The sequence below is a fragment of the Periplaneta americana genome, chromosome 2, assembly GCF_040183065.1.
Source record: "Periplaneta americana isolate PAMFEO1 chromosome 2, P.americana_PAMFEO1_priV1, whole genome shotgun sequence".
In the NCBI taxonomy this organism is placed as follows: domain Eukaryota; kingdom Metazoa; phylum Arthropoda; class Insecta; order Blattodea; family Blattidae; genus Periplaneta; species Periplaneta americana.
This window is the reverse complement of record NC_091118.1, coordinates 89319439-89346812: the sequence shown is the minus strand read 5'-3', so window position 1 is coordinate 89346812 and position 27374 is coordinate 89319439. Positions and strand designations below refer to the sequence as shown.

General features: G+C 36.1%; 1 protein-coding gene across 1 annotated transcript; it reads left to right on the top strand.

The window, feature by feature from the left end:
- LOC138694407 (uncharacterized) lies at positions 1-26552 on the top strand. Its single transcript, XM_069818101.1, has 4 exons — positions 1-89; positions 20824-20953; positions 21903-22034; positions 23120-26552. The coding sequence occupies exons 1-4, from the start codon at positions 72-74 to the stop codon at positions 24526-24528; spliced, it is 1689 nt and encodes a 562-aa protein (XP_069674202.1). The 5' UTR covers positions 1-71; the 3' UTR covers positions 24529-26552.
- Positions 26553-27374: the final 822 nt, after the last annotated feature.

Sequence of the window (27374 nt, the reverse complement as noted above, 5' to 3'; positions counted from 1 at the left end):
CGTGCGATCATGTCTTTCTCTAGGTGCCGGACTCCGCAGGTAGGGAGTTGTGAGGAACCCAAGAAGACGACATGGGCTGGCTAACTCAGGTCGGTGCAAAATAACTTCACACGCTTGCTTTGTTCCCCGCGGAGAAAAAGACCAAACAAATGTGCAAGTGCAAATACGACATAATTTGTATAAGTCGCTGCACAGATTTATGCCCGTAAATATGTACTTTTTTATGAATATATGCACGTGTATACTAATGTATATTATAAAATGTATGTAAATATTAGACCCTATTTTGAATGCAAGATGTATCGTTTCTTTATGTGATTCAACCATGACACAGTAATTCTACTCCGGTTAGCGCGTCTGGCCGCGAAACCAGGTGGCCCGGATTCGATTCCTGGTCGGGGCAAGTTAATTGGTTGAGGGTATTTCCGGGGTTTTCCCTCAACCAAATATGAGCAAATGCTGGGTAACTTTCGGTGCTGGACCCTGGACTCATTTCACCGGCTTTATCACCTTCACCTCATTCAGACGCTAATTAACCTGAGATGTTGATACAGCGTCGTAAAACAACATACTAAAAAAAAGTAATTCTACTCATACTCAGCAACAGCTTCACAAAATAACAATAACCCTGATAATACAAATTCTTGTACACAGTGTTTACTTGCAAGAATAGAAATCGGGCGTAACTTTATATACAATCTACTCTCAACAAAAGCTTCACAAAATAACAACACTAATCCTAATAATACTAATCCTTGTACACGGTGCATACTTGCATGAAAAGAAATCGTCGGCCTCGGTAGTGTAGTCGGTATAGCGCTGGCCTTCTGTGCTCGAGGTTGCGGGTTCGATCCCGGCCCAGGTCGATTGCATTTAAGTGTGCTTAAATGTGACAGGCTCATGCCAGTTTACTGGCATATAAAAGAACTCCTGAGGGACAAAATTCCGGTATATCGGCGACGCTGATATAACCTCTGAAGTTGCGAGCGTCGTCAAATAAATTATAATTTAAATTTCAATAGAAATCGAGCGTCAGTTTATATATATACTGTCTACTCACATTCAACAACAGCTCCACAAAACAATAATTGTATTATTATTAGGAATATTCCATTATACAATGGTTCTCCTTCAACCCATACCAATCTATTGTTGCCAAATTCTCTATCCATATCATCATCATCATCATCATCATCATCATCATCATCACTTAGTCTTTTTCTCTGCACGCTCCGTCGAACCCCATCCAACTCTCCAGGTTGGGGGTTGTAGCGAGGGATTAGCTTCTCATTCTACGTTAAAATGTTTAATTGCTAAAAGATCCAAACTTAACAAAATAATAGTAACAATACTAATTCTTGTACACGGAGTATACTTGCATGAATAGAGATCGGCGTAACTTTGTACAATCGGTAGACCTATATTATGTACGAATGCTGAAAGCATGCATAGGCCATGTATTTAAATATATGCAAGCTACATTTATCTATGTGTGTATATTTGTGTCTAGGTATATATCATTAGCATAGCGTGACTTAGAGAAACGGGAACGCTACAGCTTAAACACTGATTAAGAAAATATTATGTGTATAAATTATCATAATAGTAGTATTAGTAGTAGTAGTAGTAGTAGTAGTAGTAGTAGTAGTAGTAGTAGTAGTAATAATAATAATAATAATAATAAGTGAAATAATGTAAATATCATAATTTAACAAATTAGGAGACCATGAAAAAACAGGTAAGTGACATAGTGAATTTTTAATTTAATCAGACCAAATCAAGAGTAAAAGAAGGTTCACAAAATGCATCCTAAGTCAGCTGCTCGCACAGGCAGGTTCCGAGACCAAAGTCAACGGTGAAGTCTGAAAGAATTTCCCAGCCGGGCTAAACAGATAGACATTTCAAGTACAGTGAGGGAAAAAAATAGTTTTCTTTTCCTTTATACACAGGAGAGGTCGAAGGCTAGGACTGCAGCCTAAGGGCTATTGTGCTTTGTCACTCCAAAGCTTCCTGTGCAGTAATTGATTTGGACTGAAGAACTTCACGCTCATTCTTTTTTAAATTATTGTTTTGTATTCCTTATTATGTTTGTAAAATTGAATTATTAACCACTAGATTAGTAATTAAAAAATGAAATATCACTATTCTTTTTCAATTGTCTATATAATCCTGTTACATTAAATTCTCTCCATAATTCGGACTTTCATTAATTGATACTGGGTTTTCCCCCAATTAGTCCGACTTAGTGAGGTTCTACTGTGTATTTTGATAATGGTCTTGACAATAAAATATCTAACAAATCTAATAGTTCAGGTATGTCACTCATTTTTATACATTGCAGTGCTTTACTTTACAAAGATATCCAACTGCAAAACACTCTGAAAAACATGATTGCACTACCGCACTTCAAGCTTTTCTTGTTTTCGTACGCCAGCGTAAGGGCAATGACTAAGATGTGCATCTGAGGTACTGCGAGGTGGTTGCGTGTATGCGCGGATACGTCATCCTCCAATGTCAGTACAGGTAGGGAAATGCTAGACCCGTGTGTGTGTGTGTGTGTGTGTGCGTGTGTGTGTGTGTGCGCGCGCGCGCGTGCGTGCGTGCGTGTACACAACTCACGGTGTATCTTGAAATCAGAGTGACGTCAGTGGATGTTATACAGCTAACTACAAATTGATCACATATGTCTGATATACTGTCGGTGACTCAGGAGAAGACGAGAGCGGACTGAGGAGGAAGGGATGTGAACAGATAACGTGCAATACGTGCAATATTTGTAGTGCAGTAAGCGGAAACATAGGTCTCCTTCTGTTCAACTTAGCTTTAATTTCCATACGCATGGTTACTCATGTTTCCTACACTAGTAATAACCTGGCTACTGGGATGCTTATCTGAGCGATGTTTATAATAATCAGCAGCAATAGTCAAGAAGGTCACATTCTTTCCGCTCGTCTTCTCCTGAGTAACGGACAATAGGTCTAATCGATATGTTGTAGTTAAAATCTAGATATCAGTGTAACGCATGAACAGTAGATACTCTCCACTTTCAATCTAAGGGCCTATGTCTCAAGTACAGAGTGGAAGGGGACCGATCACTAAAAATTTAAGAGGTGATTCTTCACGTTAAAAGTAACAAAATTTTATTACACTTTTCTATCGATGAAGCAATGTTAAGCAGGAAAAAAAAAATAGTCTTTGCCCAATCTTTGCAGCGCTCTATTGCGGTAACGGCCCAAGAGAAACGGCTGATTCCTATGCAAGCAGATAGGTAAAAATAATCTGAACAGTTAATGTCTTGAATCTTTTTTTTTTTTTTTTTTTTTTTTTTTTTGTAAATTAAACAGTTTAGCCATGCATTTAAATTGAATAATAGTGAAAATCGTTTAAATAAACATTGCAACCCAACGCACGTCACGTGTTACCGACTCAGTACAGCAGAGGGGGAGAGGAAGGTTAGGAGTGCAGGCCGAGCTTGCATAGAGTTATTCCAGTAGCCGTGATGTTGCTAAATGCTTCATAGAAACGTAACGATTTCCACTAAAACGGTGAATATTAGAGATGAAACTTATTTGGCTTTTTCACAAATCCCCTCATGATTTATTGCCAGTTTCATTTTGGTGCAGAGGTTACCAGAGGTATACAGAGTGCAGCAGGACCTCAACGACAAACTTTGAAGAATGATAGGTCACAGATAAAGGATCACTTTTTCTTAAGAAACATAATTATGTTCCATGACACGTTGTTCATTAATTATGCATCCTTTTTAGAAGCACATTCTACACCGCGCATGTTGCATAATTGTGCACCGCAAGTCCTTATCATCTCTGTTACACTGCTACAGTTTGTTGTTGGTCCGTGTAGTGTACCTTCATTCCGCGTTATCATTCCTATCATAATACAGTAAGTAAGTAGGTTTGTAGTTCTGTGTAGTGCGTCCCCTGCGATGGCTGAGCTGTCAGATCTTCAAATTTTGACGCAAACGATCCGGGTTCGAGTCTCGGTGACATCATAATAACACTTCTGGCGGACAAGGTCGCAGTTGAGATTTCTCTCTGTGTTCTCAAGTTCCCCATATTAGGTATCTACATCATTCCGCCAGCATCTCTCCATTCCGTCATCATTCTACAGCAATCCTCGAACGCCGGCTACCTAGGGACTAATGGGGTTACCTGTTTCGAAATCTGGGCACAAAGCGAACTTTATAATAACACAACTTGAAAACTTGTAATGCTGGGTCGTAGTATCCCCCTCCCAAAATTCGGTTCATTTTATTCTGTGTAATGCGCTTCGAAACCATCTTATTCTTGCCACACTTTAGTACCCATGTGGTTTCTTGTTCTGTGTAGTGCGCTTTCAGTCGTCTTATCATCCCTGTCACACTTCAGTATTCATGTAGCTTCTTGTTCTGTATAGTCCGCTTCAGTCAGTCTCATCATCCCTGTCACAATTCAGTATTTATGTAGCTTCTTGTTCTGTATAGTCGGCTTCAGTCAGTCTTATCATCCCTGTCACACTTCAGCATTCATGTAGCTTCTTGTTCTGTATAGTCCGCTTCAGTCTGTCTTATCATCCCTGTCACACTTCAGCATTCATGTAGCTTCTTGTTCTGTATAGTCCGCTTCAGTCAGTTTTCATCATCCCTGTCACACTTCAGCATTCATGTAGCTTCTTGTTCTGTATAGTCCGCTTCAGTCAGTTTTCATCATCCCTGTCACACTTCAGCATTCATGTAGCTTCTTGTTCTGTATAGTCCGCTTCAGTCAGTTTTCATCATCCCTGTCACACTTCAGCATTCATGTAGCTTCTTGTTCTGTATAGTCCGCTTCAGTCAGTCTTATCATCCCTGTCACACTTCAGCATTCATGTAGCTTCTTGTTCTGTATAGTCCGCTTCAGTCAGTCATATCATCCCTGTCACACTTCAGTATTCATGTAGTTTCTTGTTCTCTGTAGTGCGCTTCAGTCAGTATTATCATCCCTGTCACACTTCAGCATTCATGTAGCTTCTTGTTCTGTATAGTCCGCTTCAGTCAGTTTTCATCATCCCTGTCACACTTCAGCATTCATGTAGCTTCTTGCTCTGTATAGTCCGCTTCAGTCAGTCTTATCATCCCTGTCACACTTCAGTATTCATGTAGCTTCTTGCTCTGTATAGTCCGCTTCAGTCAGTCTTATCATCCCTGTCACACTTCAGTATTCATGTAGCTTCTTGTTCTGTATAGTCCGCTTCAGTCAGTCTTATCATCCCTGTCACACTTCAGTACTCATGTAGCTTCTTGTTCTGTATAGTCCGCTTCAGTCAGTTTTCTCATACCTGTCACCTTCAGTACCCATACAGTTTCTTGTTCTGTGTAGTGCGCTTCAGTCAGTATTATCATCCCTGTCACACTTCAGTACCCATGTAGTTTCTTGTTCTCTGTAGTGCGTTTTCAGTCCGTCTTATCATCCCTATAACACTTCAGTAGCCATGCAGTTTCTTATTCTGTGTAGTCCGCTACAGTCTGCCTTATCATCCCTGTCACACTTCAGTACCCATATAGTTTCTTGTTCTCTGTAGTGCGCTTCAGTCAGTATTATCATCCCTGTCACACTTCAGTACCCATATAGTTTCTTGTTCTCTGTAGTGCGTTTTCAGTCCGTCTTATCATCCATATAACACTTCAGTAGCCATGTAGTTTCTTATTCTGTGTAGTCCGCTACAGTCCGTCTTACCATCCCTATCACACTTCAGTACCCTTGTACTTTCTTGTTGTGTGTAGAGCGCTTTCAGTTAGTCTTATCATCCCTGCCACACTTGAGTACCCACGTCGTTTGTTGTTCTGTGTAGTGCGCCTTCACTCCATCTTATCCGACAGATCCAACGTTACCTTACTATGCTCGACAGAGCTGGACGATCTATTCTGTGAAGGTTTAAAAATGTAATTAGGTACAGGACATGGAACCTGAACAGCTGTTGCAAATTATTGCCATAATACGCGTGGAAAATCAAATTTCACTTTTATGAAAGAAAAAAAAATAACGAAGATGCATAGCTCCTAATAACGTGTTATAGTGCATATGTTCTTTAACAAAAATTTATCCTGTCTGTGTGACCTATCATTCGTCAAAAATTATTGGGGAGGTCTTGTTACACATTGTATGTATGTGCTCGTTTGGTTGTAAATAGAAATGCACATGTGTATTTGTGTCATAAAAATGGAAGTTTTATTTATCTGTGTGATTCTATATTTACGAAAAACATCAGATAATTTGTACAACATAAATTAACTGTTATGCTAGATTAATATTATAGTTAATGGTATAACAACAAATTCTTTGAAATAAATGTCGGTCTTCTCTGGCAATTAAAATACTTACTGTCGCCTTTTTTAAGAGTTTTGCAGGATGTTAACGACCCTGTCACTTAACGACGGGGCTCTAGGCAAAATTTACCGGTTGTTCAAAACACCACTGCGCTATACTTAGGGGCCAAAAGAAGCTCTCTGACTACTCTATTGAAGTAGAGGAAAGGAAAATTCCAGAATTGGTTTCCTATCTCCATTAAAGGCTTTTATTTGCATTACCGTACGAATACATCAAACATCCCTTCAAATCAGAGGCATATGCTTGTCTTCTAGCTGAAAGTACACAAATTATATACAGTGAGGATTATTTTATGTAAGTTATACGATATTTATGAACAAAGTATGTAAGCATTTTGTACAGTCCAACAATATTCGTGCATGGCGCCCGCTGGTGCTTGTTCACAACATTGAGATGAACCGTCAGAGTTAATCCTCTAGTGAACCCATTGCAAACGCTTGTAAATCGAAAAATGTCGGTTAAGTTATTATAGCTGATTGGACATATGACAACTCCATTAAAAATACAGCCCTGAATGAAAAATAAAATCCATGGTGTGATAGCCAATGAAGGGCCAAGTCCGATCAACCGGCTACTGGCCTACGTCCACATATCTCAGCAGAGATGAATGATCATCAATTCAGAACGGATGTACAGTGTGGTTAGCACGATGATTCGCCCAGCCGTTATAGCTGATTTCCGCTACCGCTACCTATCGTAGCTCCCAAAATCCATCATGATGCTGGATGGGCCCCAGTCCCATATACAGTCCCACACTTCATTATAAAATTCTTTCCCCATGAAGACTCAAACCAGCGCGCATTACATAACGCTATTCCTAGGCATAGTGCTTTCTTTAGACCACGACGCTACGATACGGGACGACAACTCCATTGTAATATTTTATTTTATTTGCTATCAGTTAGTATATTTTAGTAATCAAGAGAGAATTATGACTCAATATTATCCAAAATATTGGTCATTTCTGAAAAAATAAACCACATAGTAAATAAATTAACAGAGAATTAATTAAGAATATAAATTGTTAATGAACTGATAATCAGAATGAAGGATTAAAATTAAATTAAAGAAATCCAGACAAATATGTAAAAAGAATAATCAGTACACAAACAAGAAAATAAACAATGTACAACTCAACCAATATGTCCAGACACTCCCCCACTCTTTCTACAGAGCTGCGCACGAGATGGGATGAGTCTACTTACGAATTATAGGGGAATGGGTTAGCCTTTGTCTTGATCTCGGTAGACACACGTCCGACCTTCCCTTCTAGTCCTACCCCGTCCACAGAAACGTTGTTCCCCTACCGCGCATCGCGAGTGACTTGATGCATGAGCTGTAGTAATGTAATATGATGGCAGTACCGGTGTTTAACTGTAGTTTTAAAAAATTTAACATTTGATGATTTTTTATAGGAGATATATACTACAATGCGCTGAGATGAAGTTTATGAGGTCAGTGGCTGCGTTTATTTTTATTCATCGTCAGACAAAAGCAGATATATGGAAAGAAACACGCAAATTAAATCACTCTAACAACTAAAACAGACCCCAGAAATAGTGGCATAAAGGGCACTGCGATGCTGGTAGACATAGAAGAAGGCGAATAGACGATCTCTCTTAAAACAAATAATTGAACCTGTTCTCTGATTTTGAAATAAAGAGAATAATCATTTTCCGTACATGAAGTCTCAGCGTTATTTCGTAATGATAGACACAATGCATGGCATTATAAGAAAAATGTGTCTATTAAATTGCTTTTTATGTTATGTTAAGTGATATGAATGTGGAAGCATATCTTAATGAGAAAGTACGTAGTTATAAATACACAAATGTATTAGATAATATATGGAATATTGTAAACGTGTATTTTCTCGAAACCCACTTCTTTCAGGAAACCACGCACAGACATTGAGAAAGTGAAAGTTTAATTATAGGTTTGAAAAATAACACAGAGTTGATGACCGGAAAAGCCCATCATTTTCTCACATGCATACTTAAGAAGGAAGAAAGGGAATGGCATTTATCCTATCTGATTTACAAAATTTAAGATGATGACGGGACAATGTTACCACTCCTATGTCACTTGTAACACCCATACCCTCAAGTTGGAAAATACTTGCTTACTAGCTGTGTATCCCAGGCCGTGTCGTGGCGAGGGAATGTCGGGTCAAACGATGTCACATGTAAACGACTTCGAGTTTCAAGGTGTGTTGCGACTTAGTGAATATTGTATAGGAATCGAAAAAGAGACTTCTACATAATTGGTGTCTGTTTAACAATAGGTGAAATGGGCGGAGGAAGATAGAGACTGCGACCATCATCCATCGTCTTAATTATCGCATTAGCTACTGTCGTAGAAGTAATTCATGTATACAAGTATTTTCAGCAGTGTCTAATTTCAGAATACTATTGCAACTACAGAAGGGTCAAAACGGCCAAAGAAACTCAATATTTCTTATTTTTATCTTCTTGGTTCTTTCTCCTCCTCTTCCTTTTTTCTCTGAATTCATTTTCTCACTTCCCTTTCTTCTTTTCTAACAATAAACCTTCAATTTTTATCAATTTGTTGTCAGCCTTCACTTATGAAGTCACAGACTGTCAATCAGAACTGAGAACTTTGTTTCAATTTAGTAATATCTGCAGCGTTGCATTAATTTTGCATTACAGATATCAGAATATTTGTGTCTTGAGCATTTAGATCATGGTTTATTCAGTATGTATACAACCCCAACTGAAAGTGTCAGTTGACTGGAATCCCTACGGGTAGTAGTTTTAGAAACTCATTTTATATATATATATATATATATATATATATATATATATATATATATATATATATATATACAGAGTGGTAGTGAAATAGACTTGCAGATTTCCAGAGCTAATAGATCATGTTGTATGTAACAAAAAACTATATCATATTGGTGGAAAGTTCATAGTTAAAAAAAAAATCCCAAATGTTTAACAATTTCTTATTCGGTAACTATTGCGAGTAGATCGTGATTTTTGCCCATATCGATAGGAAATCTAATAAATAATAATTTATCCCTCTGCCGTATTTCATAGCGTGCACGGTTTACGTGTAAATTTAATTTAAAAAACCCATAAATTCAAACCATCGCACGAAGCGTGGCAACATCTTGGCAGCTTACGTACGGAGACTCACCGAGTTCGTTGACCTCTTACATCTGTATACGAGCAGAATGTTTTAGCGACGATGTTACCAGACTGCAGAAACTTCAAAGTTAATTTTCTAATTAACTATGCATTTAATCACAAAACGTAATATAGGTTTTACATGCATTTACGTGTACCCTATCGCCTCTTTTAATCTGCAAAATTATTTCACTTTCCCCCTGTACATATATATCGTTTTAAGATGTTATATTATAAGTACCAGGTTTTATGGACCCTTGCCTTTTCCAAAAAAATATCATTACACTAATTGAATTACAAGTAGGTAATATTTTTAAATTCATTAATAAGACAGTCATAGACGAAAGTATTTGCTTGAAGTTATGTTATTTCTCTTAGTAAAGGGTTGGCACGTTTTTTTTTTATTTTAGTGAATTATTTTACGACGCTGTATCAACATCTCAGGGTATTTAGCGTCTGAATGAAGTGAAGGTTATAATGCCGGTGAAATGAGTCCAGGGTCCAGCATCGATAGTTACCCAGCATTTGCTCATATTGGGTTGAGGGAAACCCCCGGAAAAAACCTCAACCAGATAACCTACCCCGACCGAGATTCGAACCCGGGCCACCGGGTTTCGCGGCCAGACGCGCTAGCCGTTACTCCACAGGTGTGGACGGTTGGCATGAAGAAGTACCTTATTCATATAAACAGTCTGTAGATTTTTAATATGAGCAAGCAGGAAGGGTATGTGAAGTTTATTTGTAGCGTTTGACATTGTTTGTGAGGTAGTGCGCACCAGTGATTGTTCTGCAGACAGCTCTTTGAATTCCTTTCAGCCTCTTGAGGTGACGGGGATGAGCTTGACCCCGTATCTCACAACAGTAGTCGATGTATGATCGGATGACTGATGTATATAGGTGACTTTCACTTTCCTTAAAGTCAGGCTTTTTGAAAAGTGGATAGAGAGCCATGTAACTTTGAAATGCCTTGTTTCTTATGTTTTGTATGTGATCCCTGTAAGATAAAAGTTTGTCTAGAAGTATTCCAAGATATTTAACTGATGTGGTAAAAGGTATTATTTGGTTTTGAATACTCACTTGATCTATAATCCTGGGAAAACGTGTGAAAATATCATCAATTGAGATTAATCTCCATTTGGTTGTCCATTGTGTTAATATGTTTAGGTAATTTTGCATGTTGATACGAGCTACATGGATATTAAAATGTCTAGTAAATATGACCATCACCAGGCTTCGAGACTTCGGACCCAATAGAGCAGTTCAGTGGGAAATCCGCATAACGGCGTACTGAGTATAGTGGTAAAGCGTAGGCTACAGTGGGTGGGGGTACTTTAGAATGAATGCCAACAAGTACGCAAAGAAAAACGTTCTAGATTTGAAGCTTCTGACGAATAATTTGGTTTTCATACAAACCTATTTTCAAACTGTTTCTGAAACTATTACACGGTTAGAAAAGTCAGAGCAAGAGATGCCGGAAGCCCTCAAATTCATTGTGGAAATGACACAGAAAATTAATGAGACACCAAGTACACCGGTTATTGAACGTGTAAAACAGAAGTGGAAATAAATTTTATGTAAAAATAGCGGATATGGATCATTGTGTAATATAAATATTGCAAATTAGTACACATAGAGTCACCCGAGAATAAAGGACTGTCTCTTAGATGCTGCAATGATGTTAGGCCTTTTCTTTTTGCTCCTATCACGTCTTGCGACGTAGAGCGCAGCTTTTCACAGTACAAATTGTATTTGGCAGATAACCGAAAAAGATGTACATTTGAGACACTGAAAATGTATCTTGTAGTACATTGCAATTCGGTACTACAACTGCAGTTCCTAAATATGATCAATAGGATAGATGAAGAAATTAAAATTGCTACATGTTTATTTCCACCATTAACACTGTGTATAATTAATCACAAATGCTTATAAAGGACAAGAGAATAAATGCTTTCCACATTCTTTTGACATTGTCATTGTGTAATGTATATTTACTTTCAAAATGTAAGATGTGTGTGTTTCCCCATACTACCGTACTCTACTCTAAATAGCAACGTTGTTACCTCTACACATATCTACCTTTCACTACCTGCAGCGAGTCAACAACCTATAGTACAAGCACAGTAAACTTATTGTATCGGGTCCAAAGTTTCGAAGCCTGGTCATCACCATAGAGACTAAGTAGGCAGTCCGGCACTGCAGATATATCCTGGACATAAATGGAGTAAAGAACAGGCGCAAGAACAGATCCTTGAGGAACGCCTGCGTCGATGTTTCTGATAGCAGAGAAGACTGCTCCTATTCGAACTTGAAATTTACGATTTTGAAGGTAGTCAGCTAACAGATGAATGTAAGTTTCAGGGAAGTTTAATTGATGTAGTTTGTATATCAAACCATCGTGCCATATCTTATCAAACGCCTATTCGAAGTCCAGAAACATAGCAACAGAAACTCATAAACGTAAATTACATGTGTTCAAAACCAGAAAGGTATATTGTGTGAACCCTGTATTATTGATGATCTAACTAAAGTTCGCGAACTATGTTAAGTCCTCGCTCTAGTACTGAGTTACCGAAGAAATCGCTTTTTCCATTACTCTTCTTGCTGATAAAATGACTGGAATAACCATAATCAATGGTTTCTCCTTTAATATTTTCGTTTTAATTTCAGTATGCAATACTGCAAAATTTAATTCTTTTTTCTTTAAATTAGCAGTAGACCTACAGGGATAATTATCATCATTATCATTATCATCATCATTGTCATCACCATATTTATCTTTCATTCACTTTTCTTCTCCATTACCTTTCATTTCCTTCTATAGTTCTACTTTTCCTCATTACCTTCTGTTATTCTTTATATTCATCTCCTCTCCTCTCCCCTCCCCTCCCCTCTTCTCTTCTCTTCTCTTCTCTTCTCTTCTCTTCTCTTCTCTTCTCTTCTCTTCTCTTCTCTTCTCTTCTCTTCTCTTCTCTTCACAAACGTATGATCGTTCATTTACGTATATTAGTCATAATAATGATAATCATATATCAACATTTCTTGTAATGCTGTTCTATTAACACTTTTGCCCACTTTTAATTACTCACAATTGCATTACTGGAACTCTTTTTAAGTCAGTATGGTATTGTGAGTTCTTAAGAGAACATAGGACATCACATTAACACGAGACGACAAGGGATTTCAACCCTTGACCTTTGCGTTCACTACAGCTGGCTATTATTTCCAGCATGAAATTAAATTGCACGAGTGTGAGACTTTCTAGGAGCTGGATGTACGCACATCCCACATGTGAGAAATGCGTTCTGGTTTGGTGCAATAACCTCCACACAGTACTACTTTTTCGTGCCCCATTACGTAATTCGACGCCTTCAAATTATTTAACTTTCATCTTCTTCGCCTTGGGATGATGCCAGAACACCTAACAGTTTTCTATTCTGAGGTCGTGACGGAATGTAATAGAAGAGCCAGACTTGTTGGTGCAGGTAATCATAGCTTACGCTAGCAAGGCCAAGGATACCATGTGAAGGATTCTGGAAACTCAACTATTTTACTGTTGTCGCTATAGGCAATATATTTCAAATTTATATACTACTAGTGGCTTGTGCAGCAATTGCTGCAAACTAGGTCCATAAAAAGTTCAAATAAAAATTGTTCAGATTTATTTTCAATGAAGAATACCAGACATTTTGATAGTCATTTGCTTCCATAATAGTGAAACATACTCCCTCTGAATGTTTTCTTTTTTTGCCAAACCCTTTTTCCTTGAACCTATCCGTCTTCAGTTCTTGAGTTTCAATGCGAAATCACTAGTAACAATGTCAGGATGATCAGTGGGTTTTTCATGTGGGAGTAATGCAGTAGCTATTTCGGGTCATTGCGGATTGTATATGAAAGTTAAGAAAATGTAAGGTTTGTCATGCTTTGAACAAAAGACTTAGCATCTTGTTATAGCTGCTGCATGTTTCGTGAACTACCCTGAAATGTAGAGGGCAGAATCACTTTTTCCCACTAAGAGAACTTGCTGAGGTGATAAAGAGACTACAAAATCTTGTAGGCCTCTTATTTTATCTATAAGTAATACCTTTTGGTCTTTTCTTATGAATTGTAATTTTTTGCGCTTCTTCCAGACAATACTGGTCTATCAAATACTGCTGGATTAATTTGTGTAACAATGAATGTTATTTCGTATATTTTCTGTAATATAGGCTGTTGTGAGGAATTTATTGCTGAGATGTGGAAAATGAGGCGAATGATATGTCAGAGTTGTAGAATCTTATATGCGCCCTAAATAAAAAACTGTCCATCGTAAATCGCTAGCAGTTTCAGTGTTTATTTTGTTGCTGGTTGCGGGAAATAAACTTACTCATCACGGTAGCAAGAAGTGAAATGGCATGCTATTTTCCCTACAACAAAATATGCTTGGCAGCGATTACAAATCTAATCAATTAAACCAAAGAAATATGAAATTTATTTTGATGTAGTTTAAAGACGCAGCTAAAATAGGATCCATGACTCAATTACTACCAAGGAAAGTTAGAGAATCAGACATATAAATATCTATATCACACTGCCATTACATATATGAAAAGGACCCACAGCACTTGATTAATAATTGTAAAAGTATTTCATTTTTAATAACAATATTGTTACCTTACGTAAGTTTCATAGTTTTCAGTAACATAAGTTTATATAGGCCTATAGCCGTTACTCAGTAAATTATAGAAATGAAGATCTAATTTAAAATATTCTTTCTCTGCGTCTACTTACATAAAGCCCCAAAAGGTTTCACTTTCATATATCAGTATAGCATTATGTGTTGCATTAACTATAATAATATTTCATTTTTAATGGTAATAATGTCACCAAACATTCTTAAGTTTTAGTTCTTAATATCCAATACACAGCTGTACTCGGAAAACTACAGACCAGAGAATCAGACCTGTAAATTATTTTCTATACGTTATCAAAAAATTTTACAAATGAAGATCGACATATTGGCATTATGATGGAAAAGAATCTGAGCCGTCTGAACTCTATGTCAGCAATCCTGTAGGTCATGGCATTCGTGTAATAGCCTATTGTTTATTGTAGTGTGTGTTTTATTTTATTCTGAAATGCAACACGGCCGACTTGATGCTCGCTTCGCTTAAGGAAGCGAACATCAAGTTGGCTGTGAATGCAATTAATTAGTTCTCAAAACTGACGAAAGATGGATTTTGGATAAAAGGAAAATGATGTAGGAAAATTGACATTTCACTGAAAACTACTATTTTTCCGAAAAACTTTGGGTTCCAAGCTTCAAAATGAGTGATCATTTATTAAAATCCGTTCAGCCGTTTTCCCGTAATTTCCATTACCAGTTCAAATTATATATATAGATGTAAATAAAAAGAGGCACCTTATGCATTATTTCTTACTTATGGCTGCAAATAACAATAAACATCATTTAGAACATTTAATCTACGAAATGGTTTACATGAGAACATGATGGTAATGGAGATACATTCTTATGGGAAATTCCTTATTAAATGTATTTCGAATTTATGAATTCAAAATTTTTGGCTCCATGTACAGTTACTATGAAGATTATGATGGACGTAGAGACGAAGTATGATCGCCATCAACACCATTCTCATAATTAACACCATCAACACGAGCAAGCAGCCCATTTAATCACGGGTGCACAAAAAAGCTTATTTGGACTGAAGTGCTTTGGAATAAATTTTGTGCTGCCCGATAAGCACCTCTACATTTTAAAGTTAAGGTTTTCTTTACGAAGATTAAAACCTTGGAAAAATAATCTATAATTCGCAGCGGATAGGGACACTGTGAAGGTACATTCTCTCAATACTTTTCGTCTTGAATATTTTCAATGTAGCATCAATTTGATATCAATCATCGTATCATTAACTTATGATATCTTAAGAGTATCAGTCATTAAAAGGAATGTTAAATTAAGATTTACACATCTGAGTAACATCTGGGGATCTATATAGGGTGAGCCGTAAGTAATGTCATTAATTTCAGCGGGTTTTTCTTCGAAATATTACAAACAAAAAGGTTTAATACATTTTTGTTCGTGTTTGCTTCCTTTTCGAGTTAAAATCTGTTTTATATTGAATATTTCTTAGCGTGTTTTGGGAAAGCCTTTGATTTAATTCCCGATATACTTGTTCAATTTAAGAGAGCAGTGTATTATAATAAATGATTGGAACAATTTTTGTTTTGTCCTTTAAATGTGCAGAAATTCGATCCGAACAAATGTGTGCGTGCGTGTGCGTGTGAGACAGAGTTTAACAGGAATGAGATCGCCTGAGGGACGTTACTAAGTTAGTTTTAATGTAGGATTCCTACAACGCACCCGCATTAAAAATCCAGTTAGAAAATTTCATATTGAAGGTAACGATTAAGAAACAAAGATTTGTTGAAGGAAAAGGTAGAATATTTGGACTATATTGTTGATGTAGGCTTTTAAAACATTCCAGTAAAAGAATCATGCAGATATTTAATTAACTGTATATTTTATTATGTAAATGCTGTACAGTTGTAAATAAAATATGCAAATTTCAGATTATTTTACAGGTATTTATTAGTTATTTTAATATTTTGAATAGTGTTTTATAAAGTGTAATGTATGTATATTAAGCATGAAAAGCTTTGTTCATTCAACTTTCAAAGAATACGGTATCAATATCACAATAAAAATAAATAATAATATTATCTTCTTCAACTCTTACTCAACTCAAAACAATAACTCAATAGCTTCAAACAATAAATGAAACAAAGTACAAACTAACTGTAGCATTGTTGTTTGCCATACCATGGCCCACTTCAATTTATGCACTGTATGCATCTTACGTATTCCACAGAAACTAATTCAGGAGAATTCTAACGGTAGGCCTACAAAAGGAGAATATGTATTGCCAACCTCACAGTACAAACGAAAAAGGTCATTATTTCGGACATCTTGGAGAGAACACATCATTATGTTACTTTGTACAATAATTATTTCAGTTTTAGAATTACTAATGTTTCCCATTTGTTAACTGACTTCTGTATCACACATATTCATTCTAATCTTACATTAGTTTCTTTTTCTATACATACTTCTACACCTGTCCATTGATCTCAAATTTACAGCCTAAATAACTCAAAGGGTTTTAAGAACGATACCAGCAAGTAATCAACACACCTAACCTTCATTCTCTTTCGTACCTTGACCTAAGGCAATATCGAATCCACACCACTTAAGTCCACCTTTGTGTGCACACCTGTGGAGTAACGGTTAGCGCGTTCTGACCGCGAAACCAGATGGCCCGGGTTGAAATTCCGGTTGAGGAAATTTATCTGGTTGAGGTTTTTTTTTCGGGGTTTTCCCTCAACCCAATACGAGCAAATGCTGGGTAACTTTCGGTGCTGTACTCCGGACTCACCTGCATTATTAGGGGACGGATATTGAAGAAAAGTCATCTTCTCATTTTTCGTTTTAGGACGATGCCTATTAATATAAAAATCCTTTCTATGTTAATATCAACATAAAAAATTAATTCCTTGTTTTGCATTTTTTTGCATTTTTTGACTTTTTGAACTAGGCCTACTAGGTCATTCTTACACTTTTCGGCATTTTTGGTCATGTTTAATATATTGAAGAACTTTTAGATCATTTTGAATGCATTTTACTTCCTTCTTTACATATAGGCTTTTAAATCTTTTTCTAAGCAAACAGATGATTAGTAGGCCCTACTAGTAATTGCCTACTGAATAAGTGAATAACAGTGAAGTTTAAGTTTTATAGTTTGAAACAAACTGTAAAGTCCATCCCTCATTTCACTGAAGGCTTCACCTCACGCAACAGAAGTAATATAAAATGCTTGACTACAGCTTAGTTAAGTGAGGGTTTTGACCGCTACTGTTCTTTTGTTGGTTCGAATATGTCTTAAGAATATTTATGTTTGGAAGGGAGGAAACTTTCACTGTTTCCTCCCCATCTGGAAGGTCTGGTAACAAAAGTGAATAGCGGAAGGACGAAGAGACGGAGAATGAAGGCACTGACATGGACCACCCCTGATTAAACTACAATGTAAACCTCATTAAAATCTTTTCCCTTAAAACTTTCATTTTATTGCATGCTCTTTCCCTTATCCTAGTCAACTCCGACATTTGCAAGGCAGTCATTGAAACAGGGTGACTAATTTTTAAGAAGTGGTGCGAATACGATGAATAATATTTAAATGTCATTTCTTTTAATTCTACGCCATTTTTTTTTCATTATTTTAAGACCATTTTAATGATCATTTTAAGTATATTTTTAGGTCATCAACATCCGGCCCCTAATTATCACCTTCATTTCATCCAGACGCTAAGTAACCTGAGATATTGATACAACGTCGTAAAATAATCCAATTAAAAATCTAGTTGAGAAAACGTGTCAGGTTTACACCTGACACGTGTTCTTCAAAGGTCGTCAACTCCATGAAAGAGTACATTAAATTTCGTGTTAACTGCAATGTAAGCCATGTCTTCAGATAATGACTTTTATGCTACTCAAAAACATATTTTCGCGTGAAATGCAGAAGTTTTATTAAATACTCGAGGATTGACACTTGTTTACACAGTCACGACGATTATTGATGTTAAGATCGAAAGAAATATTCTAGAATTTGCCTTGAATAATTCACTCTTGCAAATGAATACACTGTGTTATTACAGTGTCAAAGACAATAACTTCTTCATCCGTATAATTAATGATCTTATGGTTTAGTATACACTAACTTATTATAGTTAATCTAACATAAGAAGCAGTTCATAACTGCATTTCTAATGTATTTCTACATAAATCACTTACGAGTAGACCTACTTATCATGGCATTACTTGCAAGATGACTGGCGGTCATCATTAAGGCATCCCGTAGTATAAAAAGAGTGTGACGAAAGTGACGCATAGTTTCTCATTATACGTCTTAATCATTCTCCAGCAATTCAGTAGGCTCTTACTTTTATCAGGTTGCGAATTAAATTCCTATTAAAGTTTTTTCTTCAACTGTCATTTAAAAATACATAATTATTTATTTAATCTGGCCCTCTCTTCCGACGAGCCAGACTCTTATTGAATACAATAGACTTACACATGCCTATGGATATAAATGAAATTATTTCCTAAGCACCAAAATAAGAAGCTACACTTTTGTTTTGTGGATTCCATACCAAAAACATTCCAAAAGAGTAGGATATTAACTTTATTAAAAAATTGTACGGTTTAAATCACTATTATTTGTTCATAAATTTTAGGATGGAGAAATGCTTGTAATTCTAATCTCACTCCACTAAAACTTATTCAGAAAAGAGTAATTAGAATATGCCTTAATAAACCAATTGATTACTCATCCGAGCTTTTGTTCACTGATTTTAATGTTTTGAAAATTAAACAGATTTATTATATTGCCTTATTAAATTTCATACATAAAAATCGTAATAAATTCAAATTGTATCATCATAAATATGAAACTAAAAGATCCGATTTTTTTTCGACTAGAGGAACCAAAGTGTTTCACAAGCACAGGTCTTAGCCATGGTACCAACTTTGGTCCAAGGTTAGCCTATTTAATAAAATAATTGAAAAATACCCAAATTTGGAAAATTTTAGTATCAGAAATTTAAAAAATAGCATTAGGAGTTAAAGAATATATGTTGATTTAATATGTGTATGTATTTATATGATTTAAATTGTTAAAATTGAAATTGCATTTTTAAAGTTAATTTACTCGTATCCTTATTTTTTTTCTTGACCCACTTTGTGTCAAATAATTACCTTTGTATGTGTTAAATATGTGGTTAGATAACTCCCTGAGCACGAGTTTTTACTCCTTCAGGGAAGAATTAAGACTATTTTTGTACCTGTTATTTTACTAAAAATAAACAACAATAAACAACAACAATTATAGTGTATGATTCTTCTCATGTTTTTCGCTTCCACGCCCAGTTTACTCCTTCATTAAAAATCTCTATCTTACTAAATAAATGTTCCAACAATACAATAGTTCTTTGTTTGAGATTCGCGCCTTTCTTCCAAACAAGGTTTTATACGTCCATAGTGATTACGAAACTTGACGACATATTGAAGGTGACATATGCACTTTTTGACGAAACTTCGTATTATATAGCACTGTTGCTATTGAACCCTGACTTTCAGCTGAGATGAGGGGGATAGGTGTTATGACTATTTCTCTTAACTCTGGTCACAGACAGGTGTATAGCATTTTTGTATTATTTAATGTCGGTTGTACCTAGATGTCCCGCGTCATATCTGTGTGCCTAAGGCTTCAAGGCTTGAACTAGCGTTAAGGAATGAGCGCTGGTTAGACTTTTTATTGAGGAAGAAATTTTCTCTTGAAATTTCGGCTAGTATACGAGACAGTTTATCACCCAGCATCGCGATTAATTTGGAAACCTATAGTGAGTAAGGAAAATCCGATTTCGCAGGATCATCATGCTAAGAACACGTTACACGTTATCCCCATACGGGTTGGATGATCTTCCATCTGTGCTGAGGCACGTGGACGTGAGGCCAGCAGTTGAATGGATGGCCTTGACGCTCAGTGGGCTGTAGGCAAACGGATTTCCCCCACGTAGGTTTTTTTTTATTTGAAACATTTTAAATGTGGACATGGGGAACAACAGAGCTTGTGAAATGGACAGAGAGAATATGAAATGAATCCTAAACGTACATTTTGAGTTATTAAAGGTCTGTTTCTCCCAGATTTATTTAATCCGAAGATTTTTCTTATATCACTTAAGTTACTTTTCCTTTTCTCTATTTCCATAACAACCAGGGATACGTTAGTTTTGAAAGTGCGTGAGATATATTTAAGCCTTAATACTCTTGCCCGAAAAAGTTTTCAATTCAAGGTATAATTTTACATAGATTGTAGTTTTCAATTGAAGATGTAATTACATAGATTGTAATTAGTTTTTAGATTAAGGTACAATATTTTTTGTACCATTTCCGTAATGGCTACGATTAGCTTTATTAGTTTTGTAACAGTTTTATCGATCTCAAATATTATAAAAATATCCGTGAACCAAATCATTGTTCTTTTGGTGGAAAATTGTTGGCTTAGTTAATCATTTTGAATTTGGTAAGATATTCTTCCTGTAGTTTAAAATAGATTACCACATACCCAATATATATATATGTATATATATATATATATATATATATATATATATATGAGAAACGTTTTGTGAAAACCTAAAAGTAATATTGAAGCAATGGAATGTCAGTTTTAATGATTACTTTTCAGATGTTCGTTGCGTTCATTGGCGTCTGCATTATAACCTGTCAAATAGAAGGAGATTTCAATGCTGAAAGGAGTCGTCCGACGACGTCTGGATCCAATTTGGAACTCACCAAGTCTGAACAGCAGCAGAAAGGTTCGAATTTTCTATTCTTCTATTTAAGTTTTGTTTGAGCATTACATTAAATTGAAATACTTGACTATATAACATTTTACAATTTTTAGATTCATGAAAAATTGGAACAAAGACGTATATTTTAAATGATTTATCAAATTACTACGCTTATTACTAGTTTAAAGTTCAGTGACTACTTGTAACATCATGAATTAGTCAAGTGTATTGTACAAAGGTGAATGAAATTTGAGTTACTCAAAAGTACTTTACATGTCTAATGAAATTTGAGTTACTCAAACGTATTGTACAAAGGCGAATGAAATTTGAGTTATTTAAAAGGTTTGTACAAGTCGAATGAAATTTGAATTACTGAAAGGTATTGTACAAAGGCGGATGAAATTTGAGTTACTGAAGTCTTGAGACAGTTGATTAAACAACATTATATTACATTTCGTATTTTGCAATTGTGGTACCTATCACGTATATACTGTATACAGGGTGATTCACGAGGATTTACCGCCACATACGGAGCTTATTTTCGAAGACATTCTGAGCAAAAGTTGTCATATAAACATAGAACATAACAATAAAATTTATTACAAGATACCAATTAATTGTTAATGATCTTTGGTGTAAAGATATTAATTTCATAATTTCGTATGATGTAGAGTGGAACTATGATTGACTACTGCCATAGTCCATTCTAATTATTACAATGTCTTCGGAAATAAGCTCCGTAAGTGCTGATAAACCCTCGTGAATCACTCTGTATATTAACACAGGCACGTAAAAATATGTTTCGTTAGAATCATTACCTACGTTACTCTGGAAAATTTGAAAATATGTTCTCAAACAGAGACGCTAATATAGTTACAGATCAGGCTACTAGGCTAGAGACTTAGTTCTCGGTCTTTTACGATATCGTATATAAATGTTTCAGTGATAATACGGACTTTTTTTTCGTTTTCAGATGTGAAACCCCTCATCGTAGGAGAGTTCAGATTCATAAGCAAGGACGGCACGTCACAGTATTTATTGGCAGCTTCCGACGACGGTGGCGACTTGAAAGTCCTGAGTGTCAAGAATAGTAGCGACGTCCCTCGTAAGTTATTTGTAGCTAACGCTCCAATCATCTTTCATGCCCGAAACTGAAAGTCACCTGCTTGGTTAGGCCAGATTTTAATTTCTCGAACATTGAAATCCTTCGGTCGAACCTGTCAGTACTTTCGAAATGTCGCGGAAATTAAACCTCCACACATGGTTACATATCCCAAAGTTATTTTCATATGTCCATCGGCGTGAAACCGCAAAATCTCATAATTTCGTAAGTTTGTATTTGTTTGAGCACAGACACCAGAATTTGAAAAGCGTAAATTGCTTAAAAAGAAAGGATGAAAATAAATAGGAGAAGTAAAGGAACATTTCTATTACAGAGTTGCCCTTAGGAAATTCGAGCAACGAATTTCAGGAAAACGCCGAAACATACGTGAAATCCTGGGTAAAATTTCAAAGCTGCTTGGGAATCACAGCCCTGGCTTCTAACCTTTATTTTAAATTCATTGCTCTATGTTGTATTAGGTATAGAGGTAGCATAATGACCTAGTACCCCAGATTTCCGTCATATATCCTTCTATAAAATTGTAAATATATCAAATATCAGATCTATAGTCCAGATAGAGGTACAGGCTAAGACCTAAATAAGGCTGGCATGTCTTAAAAATAAGTTTCAATTAAAGATATCTTAGAAAATAATATTGGTGAAAAATGTAAATGTTTTCGAAATGATTGAGGTGTGCAAAAGTATTAATGCAATTGTCAAAAACATCTGTTACCATAGCACTCTTAAATATATTTCTTAAACGATTAAGTGTGCCGAGTAACCTGCGTACATCAATTTACAATTTTAAAATAGTAACCGAAACATGTTTTCTATGGTAACTAAAGAAACTGACATGTTGTTAGAAAAATAATCACACAAATAAGAGAGATGAAATAGAAAATTTTTTCTTCTTACATTTTGATTGTGTATTAAGAAAAGATGATTTTAACTAGTTATTAGTAACAGCTTCTATAAGATCTTCGACACGAGTCATTTTCCATATTCTATTAATAACGAAAACCGTCAATCCTAACTTCAAACCTCTACTCTTATTCTAAATTGTGTAACTTTATAATGTTATTTTACAGGCAGCAGTGGTGTACTAGACAAATACCAAAACCAACCACCCGGTCAAGAAGATGTAATACGCCTCTCGGAACCCAATAGAGTTGGTCGAACAGCAAATCCACGGGGATTCGATCAAGAATATAATTCAGAATCGAGATCTCAAGAGGATAGCCACGTAAGACAATCTCGTCAAAACAGAGAGGGCTATCGCTACGAGAACCCAAACAATTCTGTGCGCGGAGGTAGTCGTGATAAATCTTATGATTTCGAAGGAAATGTTTATGCAACAAAAAACTATAATACTGCAAATAATTTTAGAGAATATGAAAGAGGGCAATCAAACAACAGAGGAGGCACGAGAGAATGTAATTGTAACAGAGATCAAGCGGAAGATACCCGAGGCAGTTTCCAAGGTCAACAAAGTTTTTCAAACCAATTTAGGGGAAATACATATTCAGAGCAAAGGAATATTAATCGTGGAGGATTTCAACGAACTAATGAAGGACCATCCAGAACAAAACTCCCGATTCCTGTTTACGGTACTCCTAACATAGGAGCTCCCCAAACAAGACCATCGGAAAACAGACTAACCCAATTCTCTGGTCAAGGACGGTCAGAAGAGGTGCCAAGAGGAAACAACAGGCCTTCATTTCAATCCGAGTTCAACCAAAGAACATATCTACCACCAACAAGACCTTCGTCTCCACCTCAATTTAATAACAGGCCTGCACCTCCACCTCCACCTCCGTTAAAACAGAGACCTTTACCTCCACCTCCACCTCCGTTTAAACAGAGACCTTTACCTCCACCTCCACCTCAATTTTATCAAAGACCTTCACCTCCACCTCAATTTTATCAAAGACCTTCACCTCCACCTCAGTTTAATGACAGACCTTCACCTCCACCTCAATTTAATCAAAGACCTTCACCTCCACCTCAGTTTAGTCAAGGACCTTATGAACCACCAGGACAACCTCAGGCACTACCAAATGACAGAGATTTTGTAGGGCAACCTGAATTTTCCCCGAGACGTCCTGACGAAGGACAGTTTGATGGATTTGTACAGGGACAACAAGACGTTTCTTCTGATACAAGATTCGACGGAGGGTTTTCACAAGAGTCAGAATTTCGGCAGCATAGTGACAGAGTATCTAGTGGGCAAGTATCGCAAGGCTCTCAGAGTGGGCAGATAGTTCCTCAGGAGAGAAATTACCCAATTGGTCTCCGTATCTTTGTTAAACCAGGTCCGTCATTGGCGGAAAGATTCTTGGGTACCAAGTTACCGGGTGAGCAACGGACAGAAGACGAAGGATTCACGGTAGTAGGGGATGTGGATATTCCATACAACACCTCAAATAGTTACGTTGATGCTGGCTTGTATTCTGTGAACACATATTCCAGAACTGTCGCTGACTTCTTTGAAAATTAAATTATTCTTTTCTCACCTTTCTTCATACAGAAAATAAATAATTTTATTGTAAAAAGTTTATTCTGTTCTTAGTATGTCGACAAAAACTAAACATGTTTGAAATTTATTAAGTTCACAATCCATAATTCTGTGTCACGTATGTGGTCGTGGACTTAAACTCCAAAAAAAATTTCTACTGTTTCTTGCTCTGTAGAAATTCCAAAGAGTCTGTATTCTGCAATATGAAATGGTGCAGTACCTTTCAGTTGCTTTCTACACTAGTAATAGGAATAATTATTATGAACTATGGTGAAATTAGAGAATCGTAGAAAATGTGAATATTTAGAGATCTTTCCCAACAATTTCCTCGTCCACCATAACTCCATTAGGAATCGCTGGGATTTGAAATCTGGTCCCAAAATGAAAGGAATTTGTAGTCCATACCACAATTCGTCAAATTTTGCTATCCACCACAACTTTTCTCACATTATGTTTAATGTCTTCGAATGATTTCAGCCCCTCATACAGCTTCACATTATAAAATAACAAAAATAAAACACTTAATCAAGGCTCCTTTAGTGCAAGTTAAAACATGGGTAATTGTTTTAAAGTATATGTTGCAACAACAAAAATACATTGAATCACACAACTTGCGTAACAGTAATAAAAAGGATGCGTCTTAACGCGCAGTCTACAATAGAGTAAAATGAAAGACAAAAATTATGATTAATCGGATTTTTATTTACTAAAAATTAAGAATTGTGTGGAAAATAGCAGAGAGGATGTTTGTACGTTGCAAGCGACTTATAGGTCTGTTTCACAAAAATCCGAATTCTAACAGAGAAGGAAGTCCCATGGACTGAAGGAATACCAGTTGGGAATGAATTCTATGGTGCGTGATAAAAGAGGCATAAGTAACAAATTGTGAGTTTTCAGTAGAGCAAAAGAAAGGTTTGAAATGAGGACCAATATGCTTAAGATGGGTTGCAAATCTGACGCACTACATCACTATATAAGAGGATAGACATAAGCCCTTTATACAATCTGAAGAAGTACATTTTTTTTCTATTCATATGGCGGTAACAACTCTAAATCACCAATGTCTTACTTACGTCCTTTTACAGCACACCATAGAATTATGAGTAGAAAAATTTTTATCAGGTAACTGATAACCTCAGAGGAAGTCTGTCTGATATCTAATTTGTCAACAAAATATTTTATTAGACCTGTCTAGGACAAAAGGAGATTATTTTCATGGTAATGCATCAAAGAAACTATGGAAGCTGTGCTCGAGATGAATTCTTTCAAAAATATGTGTGTATTTTTAAAACATAAAACCTTTATACTTATTAGCATATATTTGATGTACTGCACAGACAATTTAATAACTTATATTGTTTCAATTATTCGAGAAAATAAAAACAATGAAGTGCAATATAACGCAAATGTACCCCATTTACACACCCCTGAAGGCGTTTGAGTGACGTGGAGGTGGAGTTCCAGCCTGCAGCCATATTGCTCCACCGGCTGAGCTACTCGGCAGCCGTAATTGCAGAAGAAACTTGTCCAAAACAATATGTAATCGTTCTGAGGATTATACCGTTCAGAGAACATCTTCATTTTACTCTGTACTTTTAGGAAAAATAATGGGGATAAGTATATTATTGTAGGTATTTTGTTTTAAACGCTTCCTCTTTTGTAAAGCTTGATAACGTAATAGTTCCTCAACTTTAAAAAGGAAACCTTCAGTTAGGAAGCATTTAATAAAATACAAACTACAAATCACTTCATAAAATTCAGTTATAATAAAAAGAAAAGCATTCGTACAAAACCAATTTCTACTTTATTCGTAAGTTTTATTTAACATATGTATAATGTAAACAGTGTGTACAAATATGTACTATAATAATATGCTATAGCGTATCTGTATTAAAACAAATTACAATGTACACTATGTTACATGTATAATATAAATACAACAGCAATGTACAGTGCATTTTATATTTTTAATAAAATCTAATTAATAAATGTTAGCATTCACTTTATACTTTTTCCTCTTTTCCTGTATCTATGTTACATTCAAGGCACTAAGAACACTTAATAAAAAGAACTTCTCTGCTGATTCCAAAATACAGTCTCAGTGAAGATATCGGATCACAAGTTTATTTAAACCTAATAAACTATAATATAAGATACAGTTATTTGTCATTATTGTTCATGTAAAGGTGAAAAAAAAAACAAAGTAAATAATTGTGTTTCATTTCGAGCAAATAACTTGTCTTTATTGTCAAATAACTAATTCACGTCAAATACGAAGACTTTTATACCCGCTTGGGCTGATTACGTGGTTGGGTTTTTTCCAAGGTTTTCCCCAACCGTTAGGTGAATACCAGATAGTTTACGGCGAATCCTCGGGCTCATCTCGTCAAATACCATCTCGCTGTCACCTAATCCCATCGACGCTAAATAACCTCGTAGTTGATACAGCGTCGTTAAATAACCAACTAAAAAATAGACTTTAGAGTATAAATCTTGGTCGGCTGGGTGGCGCAGTTAGTAGGGTGTCGGCCCTCTGTGTCCGAGGTTGCGGGTGCAATCCCGGTCCAGGTCGTTGGCATTTAGGTGTGCTTAAATACGACGGGTTCATAGTATCAGTAGATTTACTGGCATGTAAAAGAAACCTGCGGGAAAAAATTCCGGCACACCGGAGACTCTGATATAACCTCGGCAGTGCGAGTGTCGTTAAACAAAGCATAATTTAATTTAATTTTACAAATTCTGAGTCGCACTAAACACAAGAAAGGTCAATATTGTGGGAGATCATAGTGCCGGTCATTTTGAAGAAGAAAGTTAATATGAACATGTGG